This window comes from Zingiber officinale, unplaced genomic scaffold (genome assembly GCF_018446385.1).
Source record: "Zingiber officinale cultivar Zhangliang unplaced genomic scaffold, Zo_v1.1 ctg138, whole genome shotgun sequence".
NCBI classification, from domain to species: Eukaryota; Viridiplantae; Streptophyta; class Magnoliopsida; order Zingiberales; family Zingiberaceae; genus Zingiber; species Zingiber officinale.
In genome coordinates, this window is record NW_024589834.1 from 14480 (window position 1) to 34109 (window position 19630).

The following is a 19630-nucleotide window of genomic DNA, read 5'->3' on the forward strand; positions in this document are numbered from 1 at the left end:
TGTTAGACCGAGCTTAGAATAAGAACATTTTTAATGAAAAACATATATTTTTAAAAAAATAATAGTTTTAATGATAAAAATAAAGACTTTTTTATTTTTACCAAAAAAAATATTATTTCAATATAAATTGGGTGGAATATAAATAGATAATCATCAATTTTATGTACAAAATTAGCACCTTTTGTATATTTAAAAATACTACTTTTTTAATTTCCATTGTAAAATTTTTGTGAGATGGGATTGGTCATATTTAAAATTAGTCAATTAAAAAAAATTAGATACTTGGATTACCAAAAAAAATTGTCACTTCTATAATGAGATAACCCTTAGTAACCATCAATTAGGTCAAAGTACCAAGAGAAATCTTTACACAATTGAAGCATTAAGCTTTAGAATATGGTTCTTTTCAAAAGGAAACACAATGTCAAATGCTTCTGTAACAATGCATAGTGATCATTACTTCAAAATGCAAGAAACCATAATATTTATTGCTAAACAATATAAATGTTTTGCACATTTCTTTATTTCACCTTTTTCTTTTATCTATCGACAGGCATTCAATCTTTGTAGTGGTTTTGGCCAAAACTGAATTAAGTTTCACAACAAGTCTAAGCTATGTTAAAACAATTATAGGATGCTACCATCAGGTATGATTGCATTCTTCATGACAATGACAATGCCTCCGGAAATGATGTATCCGCATGCCTCTCTATCGCATTGTTGGACACCGTCTCGGTTAATGATCTGTTAAGAAGATAACAAACAAGAGAGCTGATATCTCTTATGATTCTTCTTTCTAATCCTTCAATTGCTTGTGTAGAAAATGGCAGTAAACTTAGTTTATCAGAATGCAGTGTTTCAGGACACACTGATACTTTGATCACAATTGCAATATTTGAAATAAAATCTATAGTTCTTTTTGTTTGTTGATTGTCAACTGAGATGATCAAGCTTCAAATTTGATGAACTTTGGTTACCTTAACATTCTTTCCAATTCTTGCATTTTTATCGATTATAGCCTTTTGAATGTGAGTCTTTTCTCCAATGCCAACTGGAATATCTGAACCTTGCAGCAATGTTGTGTTCCATTGTAACTCTGCCTGTTCACCATTGAAAAAAGCATTTATGGCAAGTGACAACTTGGTATGAACTTGTAAGTGTTGAATCGATTGGTATGAACTTATAAGTGTTGAATCGATAGGTACAGGTTTTTTTTTTTCAACCCTCTTTTGTGGCGAGGTACGAACCTATAAGTGTTGAATCGATAGATACAGCTTTCTTCTTTTCAATCTTCTTTTGAGGGGAAGGATTTTGACTCTTACTTAAAAGACAATATCATTAATGAAACAACATTGATGTTAAACAAGACAGACCTGGTATATATCGCTCCCCATCACCACAGATTTCTCAATCGTTGCTCCATCTCCAATGCATGTTCCCTTGCCGATCACAGAGTGACTGATCTTGCACCTCTATTCTTAACATAATTAAATATAGAATGTTAAATCTTGGTATTGATTCATAAACAACTATCTCACAAGTCTGAGCTGTACACGTATGCCAGATTCTATCGAAATGAATTATACAACTTTGAATATGGAAGATAGAACCATCAACTTCTTAGAGTGTGTGTTTACTAGATTTTCTTGATGATGGTAGAAATTAGTCACCTACATTTAGGAGACAGCCGTCACCAACAATGCTGCTCTTTACAACCGCATCGGATATTGTAGTTGGAGGAACATAATTGGGCAATGTGTACACTGCAGGCTGCTTATTGTGGAAGCTAAAACCAAAAAAACATTTTTAGTAGAGCAAAAGATAGATATATCGTAGTTGATTGATGAAAATAATGTTCTTTGTCAATCTAAGAAGAAACGTTACTTGATATTGAATGGTTTAGATAAGCTCTCCATATTGGCCTGGTAAAATGCTTGGATGCTCATGAGATCATCCCAATGTCCATCAAACATATAAGCATGGACCTAAAAAACATTTTAGAAAATAAGAACAACAACAAGTTTCCTATTTGTTGGCCTGTCCAATTTCAATGGAAAATTTCTGAAACAAGTGAGATCAGTTAAAGTAATCAGGGTGCAAACCTTCATCCCCAAGGAAACTGCACCTTGTATAACTTCAGTTTCAAAGTCATACGCATCGGGTAGTTCCTCTTGTAGAAGTCTGAACAGCACATCCTTGCTAATGACATATATTCCCATGTTCTTGACATCCAAATCTGGATATGTTCGGGTGCCGGTGGTGACCTGAATGTACCACAAACAATGGGCACAATTTAGTTCAGAGAAAGCTACATCTCTTTCTCTCCATTTGCTCGGTTTAATTTAGTGTTCAAAGTTGTAGCAACGAGCAAAGTTTTGGCTTAGTGTATTGAACTTACTACGAGAGATTGATCTTGAATTGAATCCAATGTCAACTTCAGTTCATGAACAGGATCTCGTAAAAGGAAATTTAAAGATGTATCATAATTCCTCCTGCCGTTAGCTGCCATTGCCATCGTTATGTGAGCTCCAGTATCTCTATGAGCACTAATTAATCTTCCATAATCCATTTCATAGAGATGGTGACCAGGAAGAACCAATACATCTTCCACTTGATGCTCTTCCAATCTCCACAACCATTTTCTAACTGCATCAGCATTTCCCTTCATACAAAAATAACAAGTCGAAACAAAATAGTTTATTTTGTCGGATACAAATTGAACTAATGGGGGAATGTCATGTTGTAATATGTTTGCAAGAATCAAAGATTCTATTCTTGAAAAGAAACTTAAGAAATCTGAGAGAGTTATTTTTCAGAGCTTGTGTGAAGATTGAAGACATTCTCAATGAAGTTGATATCGAGAAAGAGATATGTTGATCCAGAAAAATATGAACACACATTTTCACCATGCTGACCTTAAACCACCCTAGATCTTCAGTGCTCTGATAAGAAGTCAAGACCTCTACAAAACCATCCTTTCCAAGGCCAACATCAGAATAAGCTCTTGATATGTGAGAATTTAGAGAGGTAGAGTTAAACTGAGTTAGAGCATATATCTTCGTGATGTCACTGTTGATACAGTTGCTCACCACAAAGTCAATTATCCTATAATGCGCCGCTATCGGAAGCGCAGATTTCGACCTTCTCTTTGTCAACGGATACAGCTTTGTGCCTGGTTCCTCATCACATATAATTGCCAAGACACTCTGCAACGATCATATGAAATTTCTTTGGTCTCATTTCAACATCTTACATTCGCTTGAGAAGTTTGTCAAACAATAGAAATGCAACACTGAACCAGCATGAAAATAACTTGCCTGATTCAGCAGCTTCTTCTCGGACTGCCACAAGCTTCTGCTGTCCACCCCATCCGAGGACACCTGCGACTGCTTCAAGCTGCTTCTTTGGAGCTTCAACTCTGAGTGTTGCATGGAGATGGAATTGTGCCTGCGGATCAGATAGGAAGGAGGAGCCAAATGCAGCATCACCATGGCAACAAACTTGGGCCTCCTCCAAAGGAATGTGATGCCTTTGCTGCCACCATGAACCCTAAACTTCATGGTATAAATAGTAATGCTTGAAGAGGAAAGAAAAAGTATTAGAGAATATGTAGCTTTCCTCCTCCTTCATGAACACTACTTGGAGAAGGTTTCTTTTGCCAACCTCAAAGGCCATGTACCTTAAAATTCTTGGCTTCCTAAAGATTGATGAGATCATGTTGATCCAAAGACAAATCTTTCATAGAATTGCTATAAAAAAAAAAAAAACAATACAAGATCTTGGCTCCTCCCGGTTGCCTTGATTTTTTCTTCTTGGGAAAAGAAAAGGAACTAAAAAGGCAGTATAACTCCACAAACCAACACAATTAAAGAGGGAGACAAGAACTCAAGAAAGCTTGCAACTTCAACCACTGATAAAGCTTCCTCTTCGAGCTCATCATTTGATCAAATGGATTGGAATGGAGTGGTTAGCAAGATAAGCATGTTGCCACATGAACATGGACAAGAACAAGATTTTTATTCTCCGATAAAAGAATTAATGCTACTAGTAAACGACCATCTGTACCGGGTCGACGACCGGTTCAATTTGGTGCAATCGCGAGCTGAATTTTCCCACCAATTTCAAAATTTGGCGCGCACTCACTTCTCCCAGCGCTGTCACCTACTCTACAACAAAGGCATTTTGATATTGGGCGATGTTATTTCTTCTGTAATTTGATGATTTCCAACTTCTCTGTTATCTGTTTTGCTCCTTTTGAATTCTTTTTTCTTTGTTCTTTTCTGATGAATATTTGACATTGATTCATTTGATTAATGTGAGAGAATTTTTAGTTCGAAAGGAAATCACAGAAGATTTAGAGTATTTCTTGCTGTTCGCTACGCAATTGCTTGCCTTCGAATTTGAATCAATTACGGTAGTTTAGAATTACAGGAGATTTTGAATCGATCGTCCTAGATTTCTTACCTACGCCAACTGCGCGGTTTTCTTCAAGGCTTCCTCAGAGTACTCCGAGTTTGCCGTGATGGTCGGCTCCGCAATGTCGTCTCCGGGCATCTTCCCCAGCCGCAGTAGGCTTCTCGCCGCCAAAATTTCTTGGGGCTTCATGTCGTGCGTGGCCCGGAGGTATAGTCGCTCCACCGCGGTGTATGCCACCGCCTTCAGCTCCTCTGAGCTCGACGGCGCCAGAAGGCAATGCCCCACGATCCTTATCGCCGGCTGGAATAGCTCCCATGGAAAGGGAACGTTGTAAGACCTCGCCGGCGCCGGCTCTGGCTCCTTCCCGTCGCCACTCTCCTCTTTCCCTTCGCAGGTTTTTTGCCCCTGCCAGACCCAAGCCAGGCAGAACTCGCAGAAGGCCAGCTTCGACGACGCCGGCATCGACGAAATCTTGTTGTAGTACAATTCCAAAGCCACGCCCACGATTCTCGCTCGCTTCGTCGATCGAACAGTGCCATAGGGCTCCAGAACCGGCGACAACACGGCCACGGTGAGCTCCGCCGCCGACTTCTTCGGCGACGCCTTGCCCTCGTGGTAGACGCTCGGATTGGAAAGGTCGGGGAGAGTCAAACTCTCTGCTTCGTTTCCCCGTGTAACGGTCTCGTACGCGTACAGGGCCAACAGCACCGCCTCGAATCCGGCTAGCGGCTGTCGCGAGACGGCCCGGGAGAGATACACGCCGGCGACGGTGGGCATGAACTTGAGGACGACGAGCTGGAGATCGGGGTCGTTCGATTGAAACGTGTCGTAGAGCCATCGACAGAGATTATCGTCGCCGGCGCCTGAGTTCGGCCCGCGAAGGCGCGTCGATATTTCGGCGCCGACGGCCTCGTCGTGGAGCAGCGCGACGGCAGGACTGTCAGCGACGGCGAGGGAGTCCGCTACGGCTCCGAGGACCTGGGAAAGCGATTGAACGGCGTCGACGGTCGACATGGACGGGGAAGGAAGGAAGCAGAGGACGGCGAAGGTCCGATTCGATTCTCTCGATTGATGAATTTATACGGAGGCGAACCAAGCCGGTCAACGGCGGGTCGAGCGAGCTTGTAGCTTTGCATGTTTGACCAGGAGATTTATCAGCAATACACGTGTCGCGTCTACAGCGAACGTGAAAGTTTTCAATATATTTCTACGAATATTTTCGTAATTTACAAAATAAATTTTATTTAGAAAAATGGATAATTCGTGATAATTTTTCTGGGATTTATCGAAGCACATTCTACTCCGGTTCGGTCTCCCCCGGTCTTCTCACTCGCTTCTTCCGGACTGGCGTTCCCGAGCGACTGAATTTTAATTCCTCCCGTAGCCAGAGAGGTTATTGTCACCTGGAAGTGACGGGACCCGCTCTTATCGTTTTCTTCTCTCCTATTGCGCCGTGATCGATTGGGGGAAAAAAAATCCTCTCCGGATCGGCGCTCATGGACGTGTGGGCTCTAAACCTGAAGGGCGCGGCCGGGATTCCTTTTCTCGGGGCGGCGAGGAAGTGCGAGAGGGGAGGGCGGCTGGTGGCTGTGCGACGAGCTGGCGGAGGGATCGACGTTGGGGTTTTGGTGCGAAGACGGAGGTGGAATTCGTCGGCGCCTGCGTATCGGTCGCTCGTGGTGACGGCGAGCGGCGGTAAGAAGAGGAGCAACCGCGGGGGACACTCTTCTTCTGGTAAAGGTCTCGACTTTGTAGTTGATTTAGCTTGTTGATTGGAGAATAGAAGGTATTTCATCAGGATCGGATGGGAAAAGTCATATAATGATGCATTTTTTCTTTCTTACTTCTGCATGTATCTTTTGGATTCAGTGATGATTGATTGTGTATGGCAATCTTGGTTGTAGAATATATACGTTCCCTTACTTCTGCCCATCACGCTAAAATTTATCTTTTGAGGTTCTAGATTCATAAAAAGTGATCATTGGCACTGAGGTCGAAAGTAAGTATTTTTGTAGAATACTGACAACGTATGGTGTAGTAATATACGTAGTCAGATACTTTGACCTTGGCTAAGCTAGCCCATGAGATATGGCCATGTCGAGCTGATAAATCTGTGGAGGAAGAATAACATAGGAAGAACGGGAAGAACGAGAACGATTAGGAAAATAGGAAATATAGAACTAGGTTAGAGGAAGAAATAGGTGGATACTTTATAAATTACTTTCCTTCATCTTTGTCTCCAACCCCCCTTCATTCGCATCTATAGTGACACCAGAGCAATTGTTCATAGCTTTCTTTTCTAGCATGGTTGTTTTTATGTTTCATTTCTCTTTTTCCTTAGTGGCATTGTCAATTCGTGGGCTCGATACCATTTTATAGACTTTCAGTGTACTTTGATGAGGTAAGAAACGACCTACTTGCTCCAAATTGCTATGCAGATCCATTAATATGTCATCATCTTTGGTTGATGTTTGTAGCATTTTTTACTTGAGCCTTTTGGTCAGCAGGGGAAAATGATCCTTCAATTCCTGAAGAAGACGGTCTTGATGTAACTACTCCTCAATATGATGACAAATCAAAAACCAACGATTGCTCCAGGAAGCCCCAATTTACATTGTCTAATTGGCGAGATGTCAGAGCAAATCTTGTTGCCAAAGAGCAGGTTAGTTGAAAAAGGATCATGGCATTACCCTAAGGAATCTGGTGCTGTGTGCTTGTTCTCAAGTGCAATCCATGCTATTTTATGTTCTAATAACTTTTATCATATTTTGAGCGGTCTATGCGACTTCCACATAACTGGTCATTCCTGGATTTGAGTGCAACAACTAGGAGCCTGTGGTTTCTTTTTTGAATTAATGCTTTTTATGAATTTCAACCATAGTTGTTTAAGACAGTCGAATCATAACTGCAAGTCCTTGTTGTTGATCAATACTTGTGAGTATTTTTGATGGCCGAGTGTTCATTCTGAAATAGCACTTAATTTTTTTACGTTTTAGTCCTAGATAACCAATATTTATGGTTTAATATAACCACATTTTATCATTATTATTGCTTGATTTACAAATTTGGATTGCAGATATTATCATTCTTGTTACTTACCCTGCATGCATCTCTTGTTTTATTATAGAATCAGTTAGAAAATGATACGAGAAACAAAGCCCAGTGCACTTTTGCCATACTAAAATTAGTAAAATATCTATTTACTATAATGGAATCCCTCTTTCCCAATAGAATCTTGATTTAAGATCTGAAAACACTTTTTTTTTTATGTTGATGCAGAAGTCAAGAATGCTAAGTTAACTGAAAACTCTAATTAGGTTATTTATTATGTACAGAAACTAATTTCCATATAGTCATAAGATTTTGATACTTGAGGTTAGTTGGAAAGCTTCATTTGATTGCTTTGCATGTTCTGTTTATTATCATTACTCTTAACACCATCGCCACTGTTAGTTCTTAGGGATTTTTTCTTGTCTTAGGCCTGTCTTTGATATACTTGTCAGTTTCAGCTATATTAGCCAAAAATTGAATTGAACATTTACTCCTTTTGTTTAATTCTTTAGGAACATCTACTTGATACTGATGGCCAGGGTATCACCTCAAATGAGCAAACCCAAATGCTCGGTTCCAAGTGGGCACACCCCATCCCAATGCTGGAGTCTGGATGTGTCTTACTTGCTACTGAAAAGCTTGATGGAGTCCCAATGTTCGAGAGGACTGTGATCCTTCTTCTCAGTTTGGGATCTAGAGACCCAAGAGATCGCCCTTTTGGAGTCATCCTGAATCGTCCACTCCGTCGAAAAATCAAGCATATGAATCCATCAAATCCTCACCTTGCAACCATATTTTCTGACTGCTCCGTTCACTGTGGCGGACCAGTTGAGGCAAACATGTTCTTACTGAAATCGAGCGACGGCTTACTGCTGCCAGGTTTTGGTGAGGCAGTGTCAGGTGTTTACTTTGGTTCGAGAAACAACTTAGATGATGCTGCAGTGCTTGTCAAGAAAGGAGCATTCATGCCCCGAGATTTCATATTCTTTGAGGGTTATTCGGGTTGGGAATTCGATCAGTTGCTCGATGAGCTCGAGTCTGAATACTGGGTTGTCGCTTCCTGCAGTTCACATCTGGTTCATCAAGTTTATGGAACATCGTCATCCAACTTATGGGAGGAGATTTTGCAGCTAATGGGCGGGCAATATTCAGAGTTGAGCAGGAAGCCCAAACAAGATGATCCTTGAAGTCTGAGGTGTAGAAGTGAGGCTATAATTACCTTTTTGTACAGTCGTTGCCTAAGGATTTGTAGCTTGTATGTTATTCTAATAACAAAAGTACTTTTTCATGGAATAATACCAAAAGTTCTTGGTAGTTTTTCCTCTGGAAGAATGGTGTTTGCCTTCTCATTACTCCTGATTTCTACTTTGTACTAAAGGAAAAAATGAATTGCCTAATTTCCATCTTGCTCCTATTGCTTGGACCTTTTATTCTGAGAAAGTTGCTGGTTGTATATCTGTTATTTGCTGGTTTGGTGTTAGATATTTGGCTCAAAGTTAGAGAAATAAAGATTTTTTTTAAATTTTTTTATAATCAAGATGTCTAAATTTTGTGAGATAGATAGCTTTCCCTTTGATTCACTTGTACATATTCAAATGTCAAATATTTGTTCTATTGGAATTCATCTATCAAGGGGCATGTATTACATGAGAATTGTGGATTTTGTCTTTATTTCTTTGGCAATTTATAAAGGTGTATCCAAATTTTTGAATTTATCAAAAAATATTTTATTATTTATCAGAAGGATGTACCTTTTTATATATTTTTCTCATTCTATTCTCCTGATTATTTTTCTTTTTATTTTTTTCTATCATTTCTCTCTCTTTTCTTTTCTCTTATGCATGCAACGTTTTTCTCTTTCCTCTCCTTTTTTTTCCTCTCTTTTGCACGTTAATTCTTTTAAAAATATTTTAACATCTTTAAGAAATCGAAATAAATAATGAATAACATATTTGAACTTCTTGCAACCCCAGAAATCCATAGAAACTAAAATGAGTGCAATCGGAGCTCTCTAGATCCATTAGTGGATTTTGGTCGAAACTCACGGATGGACCTAAAGAGCTCCGATTGTATCCATTTCAATTCCTGTGGATTTCTGGAGTTACAATGAGTTCAAATATGATATCTCTTGTTTATTTCAACTTCTCAGAGGTGTTAAAATGTAATAAGAAAGAATCGTCAAAATTCTCCACATTAGACCCGATATGAAATTATACCAAGCCCAATGTGGGCCTGATATGGAATTATATCAGGCTCAATGTGGGCCTGATATAGAATTATATTAGGCCCAACATGGAGAATTTTGACGATTCTTCCTTATTACATTTTAACACCTTTGAAAAGTCGAAATAAACAATGGATGATATATTTGAACTCCTTGCAATCTCAGAAATTCACAAGAACCGATATAGGTACAATCGAAGCTCTTTAGGTCCATCAATGGATTTTAGTCAAAACTCATTGATAGACGTTGAGAACTTCGATTGCACCTATTTCAGTTTCTATGAATTTCTGCGGTTACAAGGAGTTCAAATATACTATCCATTGTTTATTTCGGCTTCTCAAAGGTGTTAAAATGTAATAAGGAAGAATCGTCAAAATTCTCCACATTAGATCTGATATGGAGTCATATCAGGCCTAACGTGGGTCTTATATCATTCCATATCAGGCCCACGTTGAGCCTGATATGATTCCATATTAGGCCTAACGTGAAGCTCCGATTGCACCCATTTCAGTTCCTATGGATTTATAGGGTTGCAAGAAGTTCAAATATGCTATCCATTGTTTATTTTGACTTTTCAGAGGTGTTAAAATATTTTTAGAAGAATCGACGTATAAAAGAGATGAAAAAAAAGAAGAGGAAAAAGAAGAGGCGTTGCATGGATAGGAGGAAAGAGAAGAGAGAGAGAGAAAATAAAAAGAAAAGTAATCAGAAAAATAGAATGGAAAAAATATTATAAAAAGATACCTCCTTTGATAAATAACAAAATAGCATGCATCTTTTGATAAATTCAAAAATCTAGATACGGCTTTTGATAAATTACCATTATTTTTTTTCTCAAACCTTTTTACCCTTTATTATACTTTCTTTTTATCAAGTCTCATATGCATTCATTTTTTAAAAATAAATCAAAATAAACTCTTTCCCAATAAAATCATGACAAATGTAAAATTATGATAAATATACCCAACAATAAAAGGGAAAAAACTTAATTAATAATAATAAAATAAAATAAAATTTATTTAAATATAAATTATAATATAATAAAAAAATAAAATTCAAGTAAAAAAATCTATACAACGGACCTCATCTAGATTTGATTGTTTGTGTTGTTCCACACGAAAACCATAGAATAACCGTACAACAAGACAAATTTATGTCAACTGATAATGTTGCATGTTTTTGGTTCTCTTTGTAGAAATCATTCATAAATTGATTCCCAATCCAGAATACACTTGGGTAACACCAATAGAGGTGCCAAATTTTGCCATAAATAGTTCCTGTGATATATATATACAATTTATCATTGGGTAGATTTCACCTACACATTGGGCATCCAGAATCAAACCAATGCTAAAGCACAGAATCAACTTGGTTCCGCAACTTACGGTTCCTCGTAGAGAAGTGGATGAGTTGATTGCATCTTTTATGTAGATCCCAGGAAAGTGATGTGCTTCACCGAATGTTGTTTGCATAGTTCTATTCTATTTGTGCACGTTTGATGAGTTTAATTGCCATTTCTGCTAGCATAAAGCAAGGCCTCAAACTGAGCCCTCTCACCATACTTTCGCGGTTTGGTTCTGTTGTGGCGGGCTCTGCGTACAGCCTGCTGGATTTGTCGCTCGTGCTCTTTGAGAATTTCATCAATGTTTCCTCTTGGAGGCATCAGAGGTCCAGAGTAATGGATTCGGTTCTTCCTAGGGGCATGACCCTGAACAACATGCAAAAACATAAATAAGAGATATAACCATGTCATATACAAGATTAAGCTGATCATTCGATCTGAGGATTTGGATGAAATGCATAAACATAGATCCTATGACAATATGACGAGTTAAAAATTTGAACTACAAACATGTGTAGTGATTTCCATCTTCTCTATGCTTTCTTAAAGATCTCCCATAAAATAAGAATACAAAGGCCCCATTTACTCAGGAATTCCAAAAAAAAAACAATAGAGGTCCAGATTGTACTTAGGGAAGAAAGAGAAAGTAGAGGAAAGTTGTTAGTTCGAGAAGAAGAAGAAAATAAGGTTAGAAATCTTAAACTACATAATTGTCACTCTTCCTTTTTCTTCTGCCTTTCTCCTTCTCAATCCATTCTCCTCTTCACCTTGACACATGCTGCCCATGAGCTCAGTAAGCGCTTGTCGGCAGTTGGCACTTCTACAAGTATCGAGAATGGAAAAGTGGAGAATAGTGTGGGGGTAAATGGGTTATCTCAAATCATTTGAGTATCTACATTTTATTCCCACCCCGAGAAGCTTAGTTGGGGAAAAAGGAGAGGAAATATTTTGATTTTTATACTTTTCTTCACACTATTTTCCCTTGGATTCACCAATATATTTTTAGAACCTTAAATCTTTCCAATTTCCAATGATAAAGATTCAAAAACTAATTAAAAAACATGCATGCATATCTAAGATGTTTCAACTTTCAATAAAATATGCAGTATTTTGCCAAATCTCTAAGTCGGACGAGCACTTACAGTTGTTTGTTCCTCTTCTCCAGTTTTGTCATCGTTCTTACGAGAAGATGAAGGGACATCCAGCAAGTGGTGAGTCCATTCTGGCTTCTCAGATGAATCGGATTCAGGTTGACTGTATTTGGAGGCCAGATGATTCTCTGGCAAATGTGCGTGCCTAGCGCTCTGTCTACGGTCCAACTTCGCAGTATGGCTTCTTGCAACCAATAGACCTGTGGTGAGAGCATTCCCCCCACCCTGGGGAATGTATGATGCATGTGTTTTTATTTCTTGGCCAGCGGGCAGTTCGGTTGTAGATAAACGACCAGAGTGCATCAAAAGACCACCATGAGGGAAACCATTCTGAGCTGTTCCTCTTGGATGATCTATTCGGAAACCTGACAGCACATCATCTTTTGGTTTGTACTTATCACTGCTTGTTCTAAGACTTCCATGCAATTTCTGTAACCGCAATGAGAAACATCTTATTTCTGTAACCGCAACGAGAAAAATTATTAGTCAATATACCTGTGACTCAATGTTGCCGTCATGAGAAGGCATTTCTTTCCGACTTCCATACTCTTTGATGGCTGCTTCTCTCTGCCTGCTAAAAAGGCCGCTCTGTTAGTTATCTGATATATTTCAAGGCATGGTGGAGATCATAAACCACAGACATTTTTATTCTAAATGGCTTCCAACTTTGGGTTAATCATATATTTCTATTAGCTCGACAACACATAACAAGAGAGTAGAACTTTCGCATAGCACACTCAAGCTTATAGTAAAGTACCTTCTCGCTTCCTCATTCCGAAGTTTAGCATCGTATTCCTTGCTTGGAGGATACTTGGGCAAACTTGAAGGGTCACAAGCAAAAGGCTTTGTACTGAAGAACTGAGAAGAAGTAATAATCAAATATTAGAAAAGGATATATGGAACTAATATGACATCGTATTGGAAAATTTAACGAGGAGAATGAAAAAAAAAATATCAACTTTTGGAACTGAAAGAGAATATGCATAAACAAGTCTAATGCAACATATCCAATGTGCAACATAATTACATATAGGAAGTTTTTCATGCTTTTCTTTCACAAACGCATTCATGCAGGAAAAAAAAAAAATCTTAAATGTGAGAACCACTGTAAAAGTTTTCAAGGTTATATAGAAATTTTAACCTGCCTACATGTTGAAGCAATAAATGCAAAAACACAAGAAAGGACATTACAGCAGAAGGAAGAATAATCTACAGAGAAGGAATTAGGTGAACCAAGGAAAGGTAAAAAAAATTTACATCGCTCTTAAGGGCAGAAATTGCTGTCCCACGAAATAATGGATCTATTGAAAGTAGACAATCAAGAAGCGCTAAAGCTGGAGGAGGAAAATCCTTAAATGTCTCCTGAATGCAACGTGGATAGGGTTGTTGGGGTTTAAATGATGTAGCATGGGGCAACTTTGATGTTCTCCAAAATTCTTCCGCAGGTGAGCCACATAACTTGAATATCTTGTGCAATTGTTCCACCTAAAAGACAGGAGATAAAGTTAGATTGTCAAGCAAATACAAGTTGGACATAGCAAAAGAAACAGAGGCATGTATAACTTGGATTAAAACTAGCTTTGCAGTACTCATTGTGAAGTGCTTGTAGTGATTGTACGAAGAAGCTTTTATGCACATTGCATATATTTCTTTTACTAGTTGAAAGGGTGAAATAAATAGCATAAGTTTCTGGATGTTATAATGTGTGGATGAGAATGCAAATTGAATGAAGTCTAATTCAGTTCCTGTGCAAGGATTTGGGGATCAATAGTATTAGTCTAAGACACAGAATATCAAAACTTCTCACTGCCAGTTCAATTAACAAAGAAAGTCAGCGAACAACTTCGTACATAGAAGACTTATGGAGTTGGCCTTATTTATGAACTATTCTTTCTCATCGACATGTTTACCTCTTCTTAGAATAGGCAGCTTGGTTTATTGTGTTTCCGGTTAAACTAAAATAGTATTGTTTATCTATTCGATTTAGATTAGTCCTTCCCCATACATCTTGGTTATGAGTGTTGTCTGCTTAATCATGTAGTTCTGTGTTGAATGTCATTCTAGAAGATAACATTTGGATAAAATTAGACAAGTTTACACAAAAACTATTTAGATATGATAATCCAATTCTTTAACACACCACACTGTTCGCTCTAGAGGCTTCAAGTCAAACCTATTAATCTATAGGTCCGCAAAGACAAATTATACCTCGGTTCTTCCTGGCATAATAGGTCTCCCAGAAAGCAATTCTGCAAGAATACAACCAGCACTCCACATATCAACAGCAACACCATATTCTGTGGCACCCAGTAAGAGCTCAGGAGGACGATACCACAATGTTACTACTCGACTAGTCAAGTGCTGCTTCTGGCCAGGATTATAAAATGTAGCCAGTCCAAAATCTGCTATTTTTAAGATCCCATTGTTGTCAATCAAAAGATTTGAACCTTTGATGTCACGATGCAACACACCATGATTATGGCAATGTTCAAGACCACAAAGTAGCTGCTGCATATAGCACTTGGCCTGGACGTCATTATCCACAATGAGTATACCGAAGAGGAAAAACATGGAATCAGTAAAATTATATAATAAAAAAAGTATTTGTGTCATGGCAAACACCTGGGGTTCAGTAAACTTGATGCCAGGCGTCCCTAGAAGTCCTGCAAGATCATGCTCCATATATTCAAAAACAAGATACAAGCTAGAAGATATTTTCGAGGTAATTAAAGCTTCAAGCTTCACAACATTTGGGTGATCAAGTTTACGTAGAATGTGTATTTCCCTTGCCATGAACCGTACACTTTCTGGATCCATATTAGCAAAACGAACTTTTTTAAGTGCGACAGTTTTGCCAGTTTCGAGATCACAAGCTTTGTACACAGTGCTATAAGTCCCTTGCCCAATCTGCAGGAATAATAAAGATTATCAACAGAAAAGTTTAAGTTTCAGCCATCACATGTTTACAATGAACTCAACAGCACACATGAAAGTACATATTTAGCCAAACAATAATTTTAACAAAGAGACTGAAGAAGGCAAAATTTCACCACTGAGCTTCCCGGAACATCTAAAATAAACCCATTGCTTATAAAGACAGTAACACCATCAGTATGATTGGTAGCTCAAATAACACAAGTCAGTTGTGGAAAGGAAGATCTCTAAATAACAAAATTCAGTCCTACTTTTCATGCTTCCAACAAGATAGTGAAGAGAAAACAAGAGAAAAGTGACAGCAACTAACAGAAACTAAGCAAATATACAAACAAAAGATTCGCCATATACAGCATGGAAGAGACAGATAAGTAGCTCGATATGTAATCATGTGAAAGGGCAGAAAATGATTCTACTGAGGCCATTACCGACCTTGTTTAACTTCTCAAAGGAATCTGCCCTTCGAGGAAGCCAGCCTTTCACTGCATCACCAGCAGCTGCTGTGAGCCAAGAAGGCCAACCAGCTGCAGCATGCTCGAACTTGAACCCATTTGATACATGAGAGATCACTGTTTTGTATTCATCCACTGTCTTAGAACTGGCGACTGCTGAAGATGGCTCTGCCATACTCGCCTGAGCATCGAGTGCAGCCTGTCTTTGCAGCCCAACACCCTTGGAAGTGCTAACCGTAGGGGATACCTTTCTTTCTCCATCATCCACCGAGGGGTTCAGGACTCTACCATTCTTCTCGACAACAGGCAACACCTTCCTCTCTCCAGAGCCAACCAAGGGGGCAGAAGAAATGGCTACATTCTCTTGCGACATTGATATAAGCTGTGCAGTGCTCCCATTAGTGGCAACAGTAGCATCGACATCTATCACGTCGACTTCATCCCTCCTTGAAGAAGAAACCAACCTATTCAAAGAGTCCTCAGTTGTTGAAGAAAGCAACCTACTCAGGGTCCTTCGTGAAGCTTTAGGCCTCTGAAACTCCGGGACATCATCTCCCTTGAATCCTTTTGATGAAACGCAGCCCATAAGAAATTTCCTAATCCTCCGCATTACAATCGGGCGATCGTAATTACTGATGCACTTAGATCAAAAGAATCGCTTTTTGCACTGAAGGGAGCCAAAAAAAAATTCTGAAACCTTGAACGAACCACGTGCTCCTAATAGTCTGAAGCCAACGATGCCCGAAGAAACAATCACGAGATCTCCAGAAGAGCCTATCACATGTCTCAAGAGCAAAATCCAAAATGCAAGCCACCACTTTAAACAAAAAGAACAGCTAGTCAAATACCGAATCTAGCAAAAACAACCTTTTTCCGGCAAATGGACAATCACCAAAATCACGATTTCCCTCCGTCGGTCAATTGCAAGTCTGCAAACGGCAAACTAAAAGAGTAGAAGACGTTCACAACGAAGATCGCCGGAATCCGATAATGATCCTACGTAGGCGGAGCAAATCTGAGCCTTTTACCCGAAATTCCGCATCGCGGCCTCTGATTCTCCCACCTCAGATATTTTCCACGCCATGATTCTTCCGGATGCAAAAATCACAAATGAGAAACTGCGAAAAGGACCGAGAAACTACCGGTATTTTCCCTCTTCAAAAGGTAACTAGGTAAAAGTGGGTATAAAGGGCAAAAGGAGTGATTTTTTTTTTTTTTGGATCCAATGGAGAGAAAAAAAAAAAAGAACCAGGAGATCGCCGCAGCAAGAGGAAAGATCTCGCCAACAAAATACACGCAGAGATTTACAGAATGGAATCAACGAACCAGCAGAGGAACGAGATGGATCAGAAAACACGCGCTTTTAGGGCATAAAAATTACTCCGGCGCGAAAGCGATAAGACCAGAAGCAGGAGCACAGCGAGGAAGAAGGAGGACAGCCGCAACGCGAGGAAGCACGACATTCCTGTCGAGGGAGCCAATGAGGAGGGCGAGCTCCTCTTCTCCGAGCAATTTTAATAAGCTCTAGTAATTTTGATTCTAATTATAATAATTTTTATCAAAATTACTTCAATAATATTTAATCAATTTTAATTAAATTAGAATAGTTTTCAGCAACTTTAAATATTTTTAACCGAGATTAAAATTAAAATAATTTTAACTATATTTAATAATTTTGAATATGTTGAATAATTTTGATTTAAAAAAATCCTATAATAAGGTTGGGGCGAGAGTTGTTGGTGTTTTTCGATATTTTTCAAAATAAAATACTTATGATAATAAAAAAATATGTAACACCCTTTTAATTTATTTTTTTAATCAAATTTCATTTCATGTCTTTCAAATTTATTTACTTTTTTTTTTTTACTTTCCAACTTTTTGAGAAAAATAAAACCGTTGAAAGGGTGGACGAAAATTGAATATAAATAATTCGTTAAAACAGTATTAAACAGATAATGGTCTGTCTCGAGGCAAAGACTCCTAATAAATTTAGGATGAATTCTTGAGATAGATGGATACTTTTTGTTATTACGGGAGATATGGACCATAAGAATAATTGATCTTTCATTTAAGGAGAGATTGTTATTGAGAATATAATAAAAGTTCTATATTAAATATATATAAAAAAAATTATGACTTATAAGAATGGAGAAGTAATTACAAGATTATCTGATTCGATCCTCTAAATGCCTCCTATTGACACGTGGCACTGGATGATTAAGATGGCAATCCACCACGACTATCGGATCTAGCTAATCCTCTCACTTGCTTTTACTATGATGATATTTAATTTACGTGGAGATGTTCTCTTGAAAATTATATAGACACTCACAAAAGTAACGAGAGAATTTTTCAAATTCTCCTAATTTCATCAGGTTCTATATCCTTTTTCTATTTTCATTCTTCAATGGGATCCCTCTCTGACCAATCTAATCCTCTTCATGAGTGCATGCATACATCTCATTTTCAGGTACCTTCATCTCTTTCATCGATGGTTTCCGAAGCAGATGCACGTTAATTAATTCGTTAATGGATGATTTAACCATCCACTATATTGGATTGTAACACTATTAATTACTAAATAGTAAAGAATGTTAATAGCTATTAATTGATATTTATATTATTTAGGATAGTTATAAAAAATGATATTAAAAAATTGTATGTTTAGCACAATAATTTTTCTAAATATATTTCTTAATATTTTTTAAAAAAACAACCTCTAGGGAGACAAGTACCGTTCTAGTTGCAGGTTGATTCATTGTGCATGGCTTTAAGACACAATGGCTCATATAAGCCTCCATCGAGATTTTTTTATTATTTTATATTTATTTAAGGGGCTAGCTTGAATAATATTTTTTACAAATAAATATTAATTAGCTTTACTCTCAAAATTAGATCGATATATCATTCAACACAGATAACTCATATCATCAGATGTATTGCTATATGATACGGCAAATAGGATGAGGCTCCAAGGTGGATGATGAAAGGTAAATATGATAACTTAGTGGTTTTTTAAATATCAGTTTCATATATATAGAGGGAGGTATATATAGGTACAAAGGTTATAAATGCATGGTAGAATAAACCTCAGATCATTTCTGAGAATCAAAACCTGATCATTATGTTAGAGATGTCATGTGTCCATCGTCTGTACTATACCTTGGAAGTTCCAAGATGGATGTTGAAGTTAGGAGGACTGATAGATATGACGGTTAAAATCGAGAAAAAATCAAATAGTCGTAGGTGGTCGGTCATACCTCTCATGTTCTCCCATGCCGATATGACACTGAGCGGATGTTTTCCATCATTTGGTCTGTGGATCCAAGGTCCTGAAGTCTGATCGATTCCAAGATCCTCTCCCTACTAGTTAAAACTAAGCAAAAGTTACTTGTTTATAGATCTGAAATTTCCATGCACAGTGACCCAACTATAAAATATATATGCTAAAGAAACTAAAATCAAATCAAATTCCTTAAGACAGTAGAAATGGTTACATTTTCTTGCAACATTGATACAAGTCGTGCAGTGCTCCCATTAGATCAGTGACAATAGTAGCATTATTAAAAGAAAATGAAAAAATGATTAATCAGATTGGGTAATGTTAAATCTGGGATGATCGGTTCGGTCCATGAAAATTTCTTATCAGATTTGAAACAAAAAATATTAAAAGAAAACAAACACTTTGATTTGGTTGATAAGATGATAAGTAGTAAAAAAAAATTCAAATTTAGCTCGTAGTATCATTGCATGCAATAAAAATTGAAAAGTATGTTATAGTAGCTACTCAATGCTATTAGGTAATAAAAGAAGGCTCAATCAATGCTTTGCTTTATCACGATCTTTGCGATTCATCATAGATTAAAAGGAACTATCCTTCACAAGAGCTAAATGTTAAGAAAAATAAATATGAGAAAAAGAACCTTACGGTCAGAAATAAAAAAGAACACGTACGTAATTGATGTTGATTATCTTTGGTATTCTCTTAGTACACTTAAAATAACTAGGAATACCGATAGAATTATCAAGGTAAATATTTTTTCATCGGTAATTCCCGACC

The 19630-nt window shown here is 37.8% G+C and overlaps 4 protein-coding genes across 7 annotated transcripts; 1 reads left to right on the plus strand and 3 right to left on the minus strand.

Moving 5' to 3' along the window:
- Positions 1-537: 537 nt before the first annotated feature.
- LOC122036331 (inactive glucose-1-phosphate adenylyltransferase small subunit 2, chloroplastic-like) lies at positions 538-3568 on the minus strand. Its single transcript, XM_042595627.1, has 9 exons — positions 3318-3568; positions 2916-3206; positions 2399-2662; positions 2103-2264; positions 1885-1985; positions 1675-1786; positions 1374-1472; positions 978-1100; positions 538-744 (listed from the first exon to the last, which is right to left on the minus strand). Exons 1-9 carry the CDS (start codon positions 3558-3560, stop codon positions 628-630), a joined length of 1512 nt encoding a protein of 503 aa, XP_042451561.1. The 5' UTR covers positions 3561-3568; the 3' UTR covers positions 538-627.
- An 896-nt stretch (positions 3569-4464) lies between these two features.
- Positions 4465-5453, minus strand: LOC122036321. The gene has a single exon (XM_042595613.1). The coding sequence runs from the start codon at positions 5428-5430 to the stop codon at positions 4465-4467; it is 966 nt and encodes a 321-aa protein (XP_042451547.1). The 5' UTR covers positions 5431-5453.
- A 394-nt stretch (positions 5454-5847) lies between these two features.
- On the plus strand, positions 5848-8781 carry LOC122036327 (UPF0301 protein pc1755-like). 2 transcript variants are annotated; one of them, XM_042595622.1, is made up of 3 exons: positions 5848-6150; positions 6921-7078; positions 7980-8781. In XM_042595622.1, exons 1-3 carry the CDS (start codon positions 5913-5915, stop codon positions 8652-8654), a joined length of 1071 nt encoding a protein of 356 aa, XP_042451556.1. In that variant the 5' UTR covers positions 5848-5912; the 3' UTR covers positions 8655-8781. The 2 variants fall into 2 exon arrangements, with proteins under 2 accessions (XP_042451556.1, XP_042451557.1); XM_042595623.1 differs by having other exon boundaries at positions 5849-6150; positions 6924-7078.
- Positions 8782-10855: 2074 nt separating this feature from the next.
- LOC122036322 (probable serine/threonine-protein kinase At1g54610) lies at positions 10856-17073 on the minus strand. 3 transcript variants are annotated; one of them, XM_042595615.1, is made up of 9 exons: positions 16897-17073; positions 15551-16688; positions 14807-15091; positions 14393-14710; positions 13442-13669; positions 12942-13042; positions 12680-12758; positions 12176-12613; positions 10856-11399 (listed from the first exon to the last, which is right to left on the minus strand). In XM_042595615.1, the coding sequence occupies exons 2-9, from the start codon at positions 16178-16180 to the stop codon at positions 11196-11198; spliced, it is 2283 nt and encodes a 760-aa protein (XP_042451549.1). In that variant the 5' UTR covers positions 16181-16688; positions 16897-17073; the 3' UTR covers positions 10856-11195. The 3 variants fall into 3 exon arrangements, with proteins under 3 accessions (XP_042451549.1, XP_042451550.1, XP_042451548.1); XM_042595616.1 differs by having other exon boundaries at positions 12680-12755; positions 15551-17073; XM_042595614.1 differs by having other exon boundaries at positions 15551-17073.
- Between the last annotated feature and the right edge of the window lie 2557 nt (positions 17074-19630).

Coding starts and splice junctions, on each gene's coding strand:
- LOC122036331 (XM_042595627.1), bottom strand. CDS start 3,560: ATGAAGTTTAGGGTTCATGGTGGCAGCAAAGGCATCACATTCCTTTGG. Junction 2,663..2,915: donor AAGATCTAGGGTGGTTTAAG/GTCAGCATGGTG, acceptor TTTTGTATGAAG/GGAAATGCTGATGCAGTTAG. Junction 745..977: donor GAATTGGAAAGAATGTTAAG/GTAACCAAAGTT, acceptor TCTTCTTAACAG/ATCATTAACCGAGACGGTGT.
- LOC122036321 (XM_042595613.1), bottom strand. CDS start 5,430: ATGTCGACCGTCGACGCCGTTCAATCGCTTTCCCAGGTCCTCGGAGCC.
- LOC122036327 (XM_042595622.1), top strand. CDS start 5,913: ATGGACGTGTGGGCTCTAAACCTGAAGGGCGCGGCCGGGATTCCTTTT. Junction 6,151..6,920: donor CGGGGGACACTCTTCTTCTG/GTAAAGGTCTCG, acceptor CCTTTTGGTCAG/CAGGGGAAAATGATCCTTCA. Junction 7,079..7,979: donor ATCTTGTTGCCAAAGAGCAG/GTTAGTTGAAAA, acceptor TTAATTCTTTAG/GAACATCTACTTGATACTGA.
- LOC122036322 (XM_042595615.1), bottom strand. CDS start 16,180: ATGCGGAGGATTAGGAAATTTCTTATGGGCTGCGTTTCATCAAAAGGA. Junction 13,670..14,392: donor TTATGCCAGGAAGAACCGAG/GTATAATTTGTC, acceptor CCTGTCTTTTAG/GTGGAACAATTGCACAAGAT. Junction 13,043..13,441: donor TTTCTGCCCTTAAGAGCGAT/GTAAATTTTTTT, acceptor ACTTCTTCTCAG/TTCTTCAGTACAAAGCCTTT.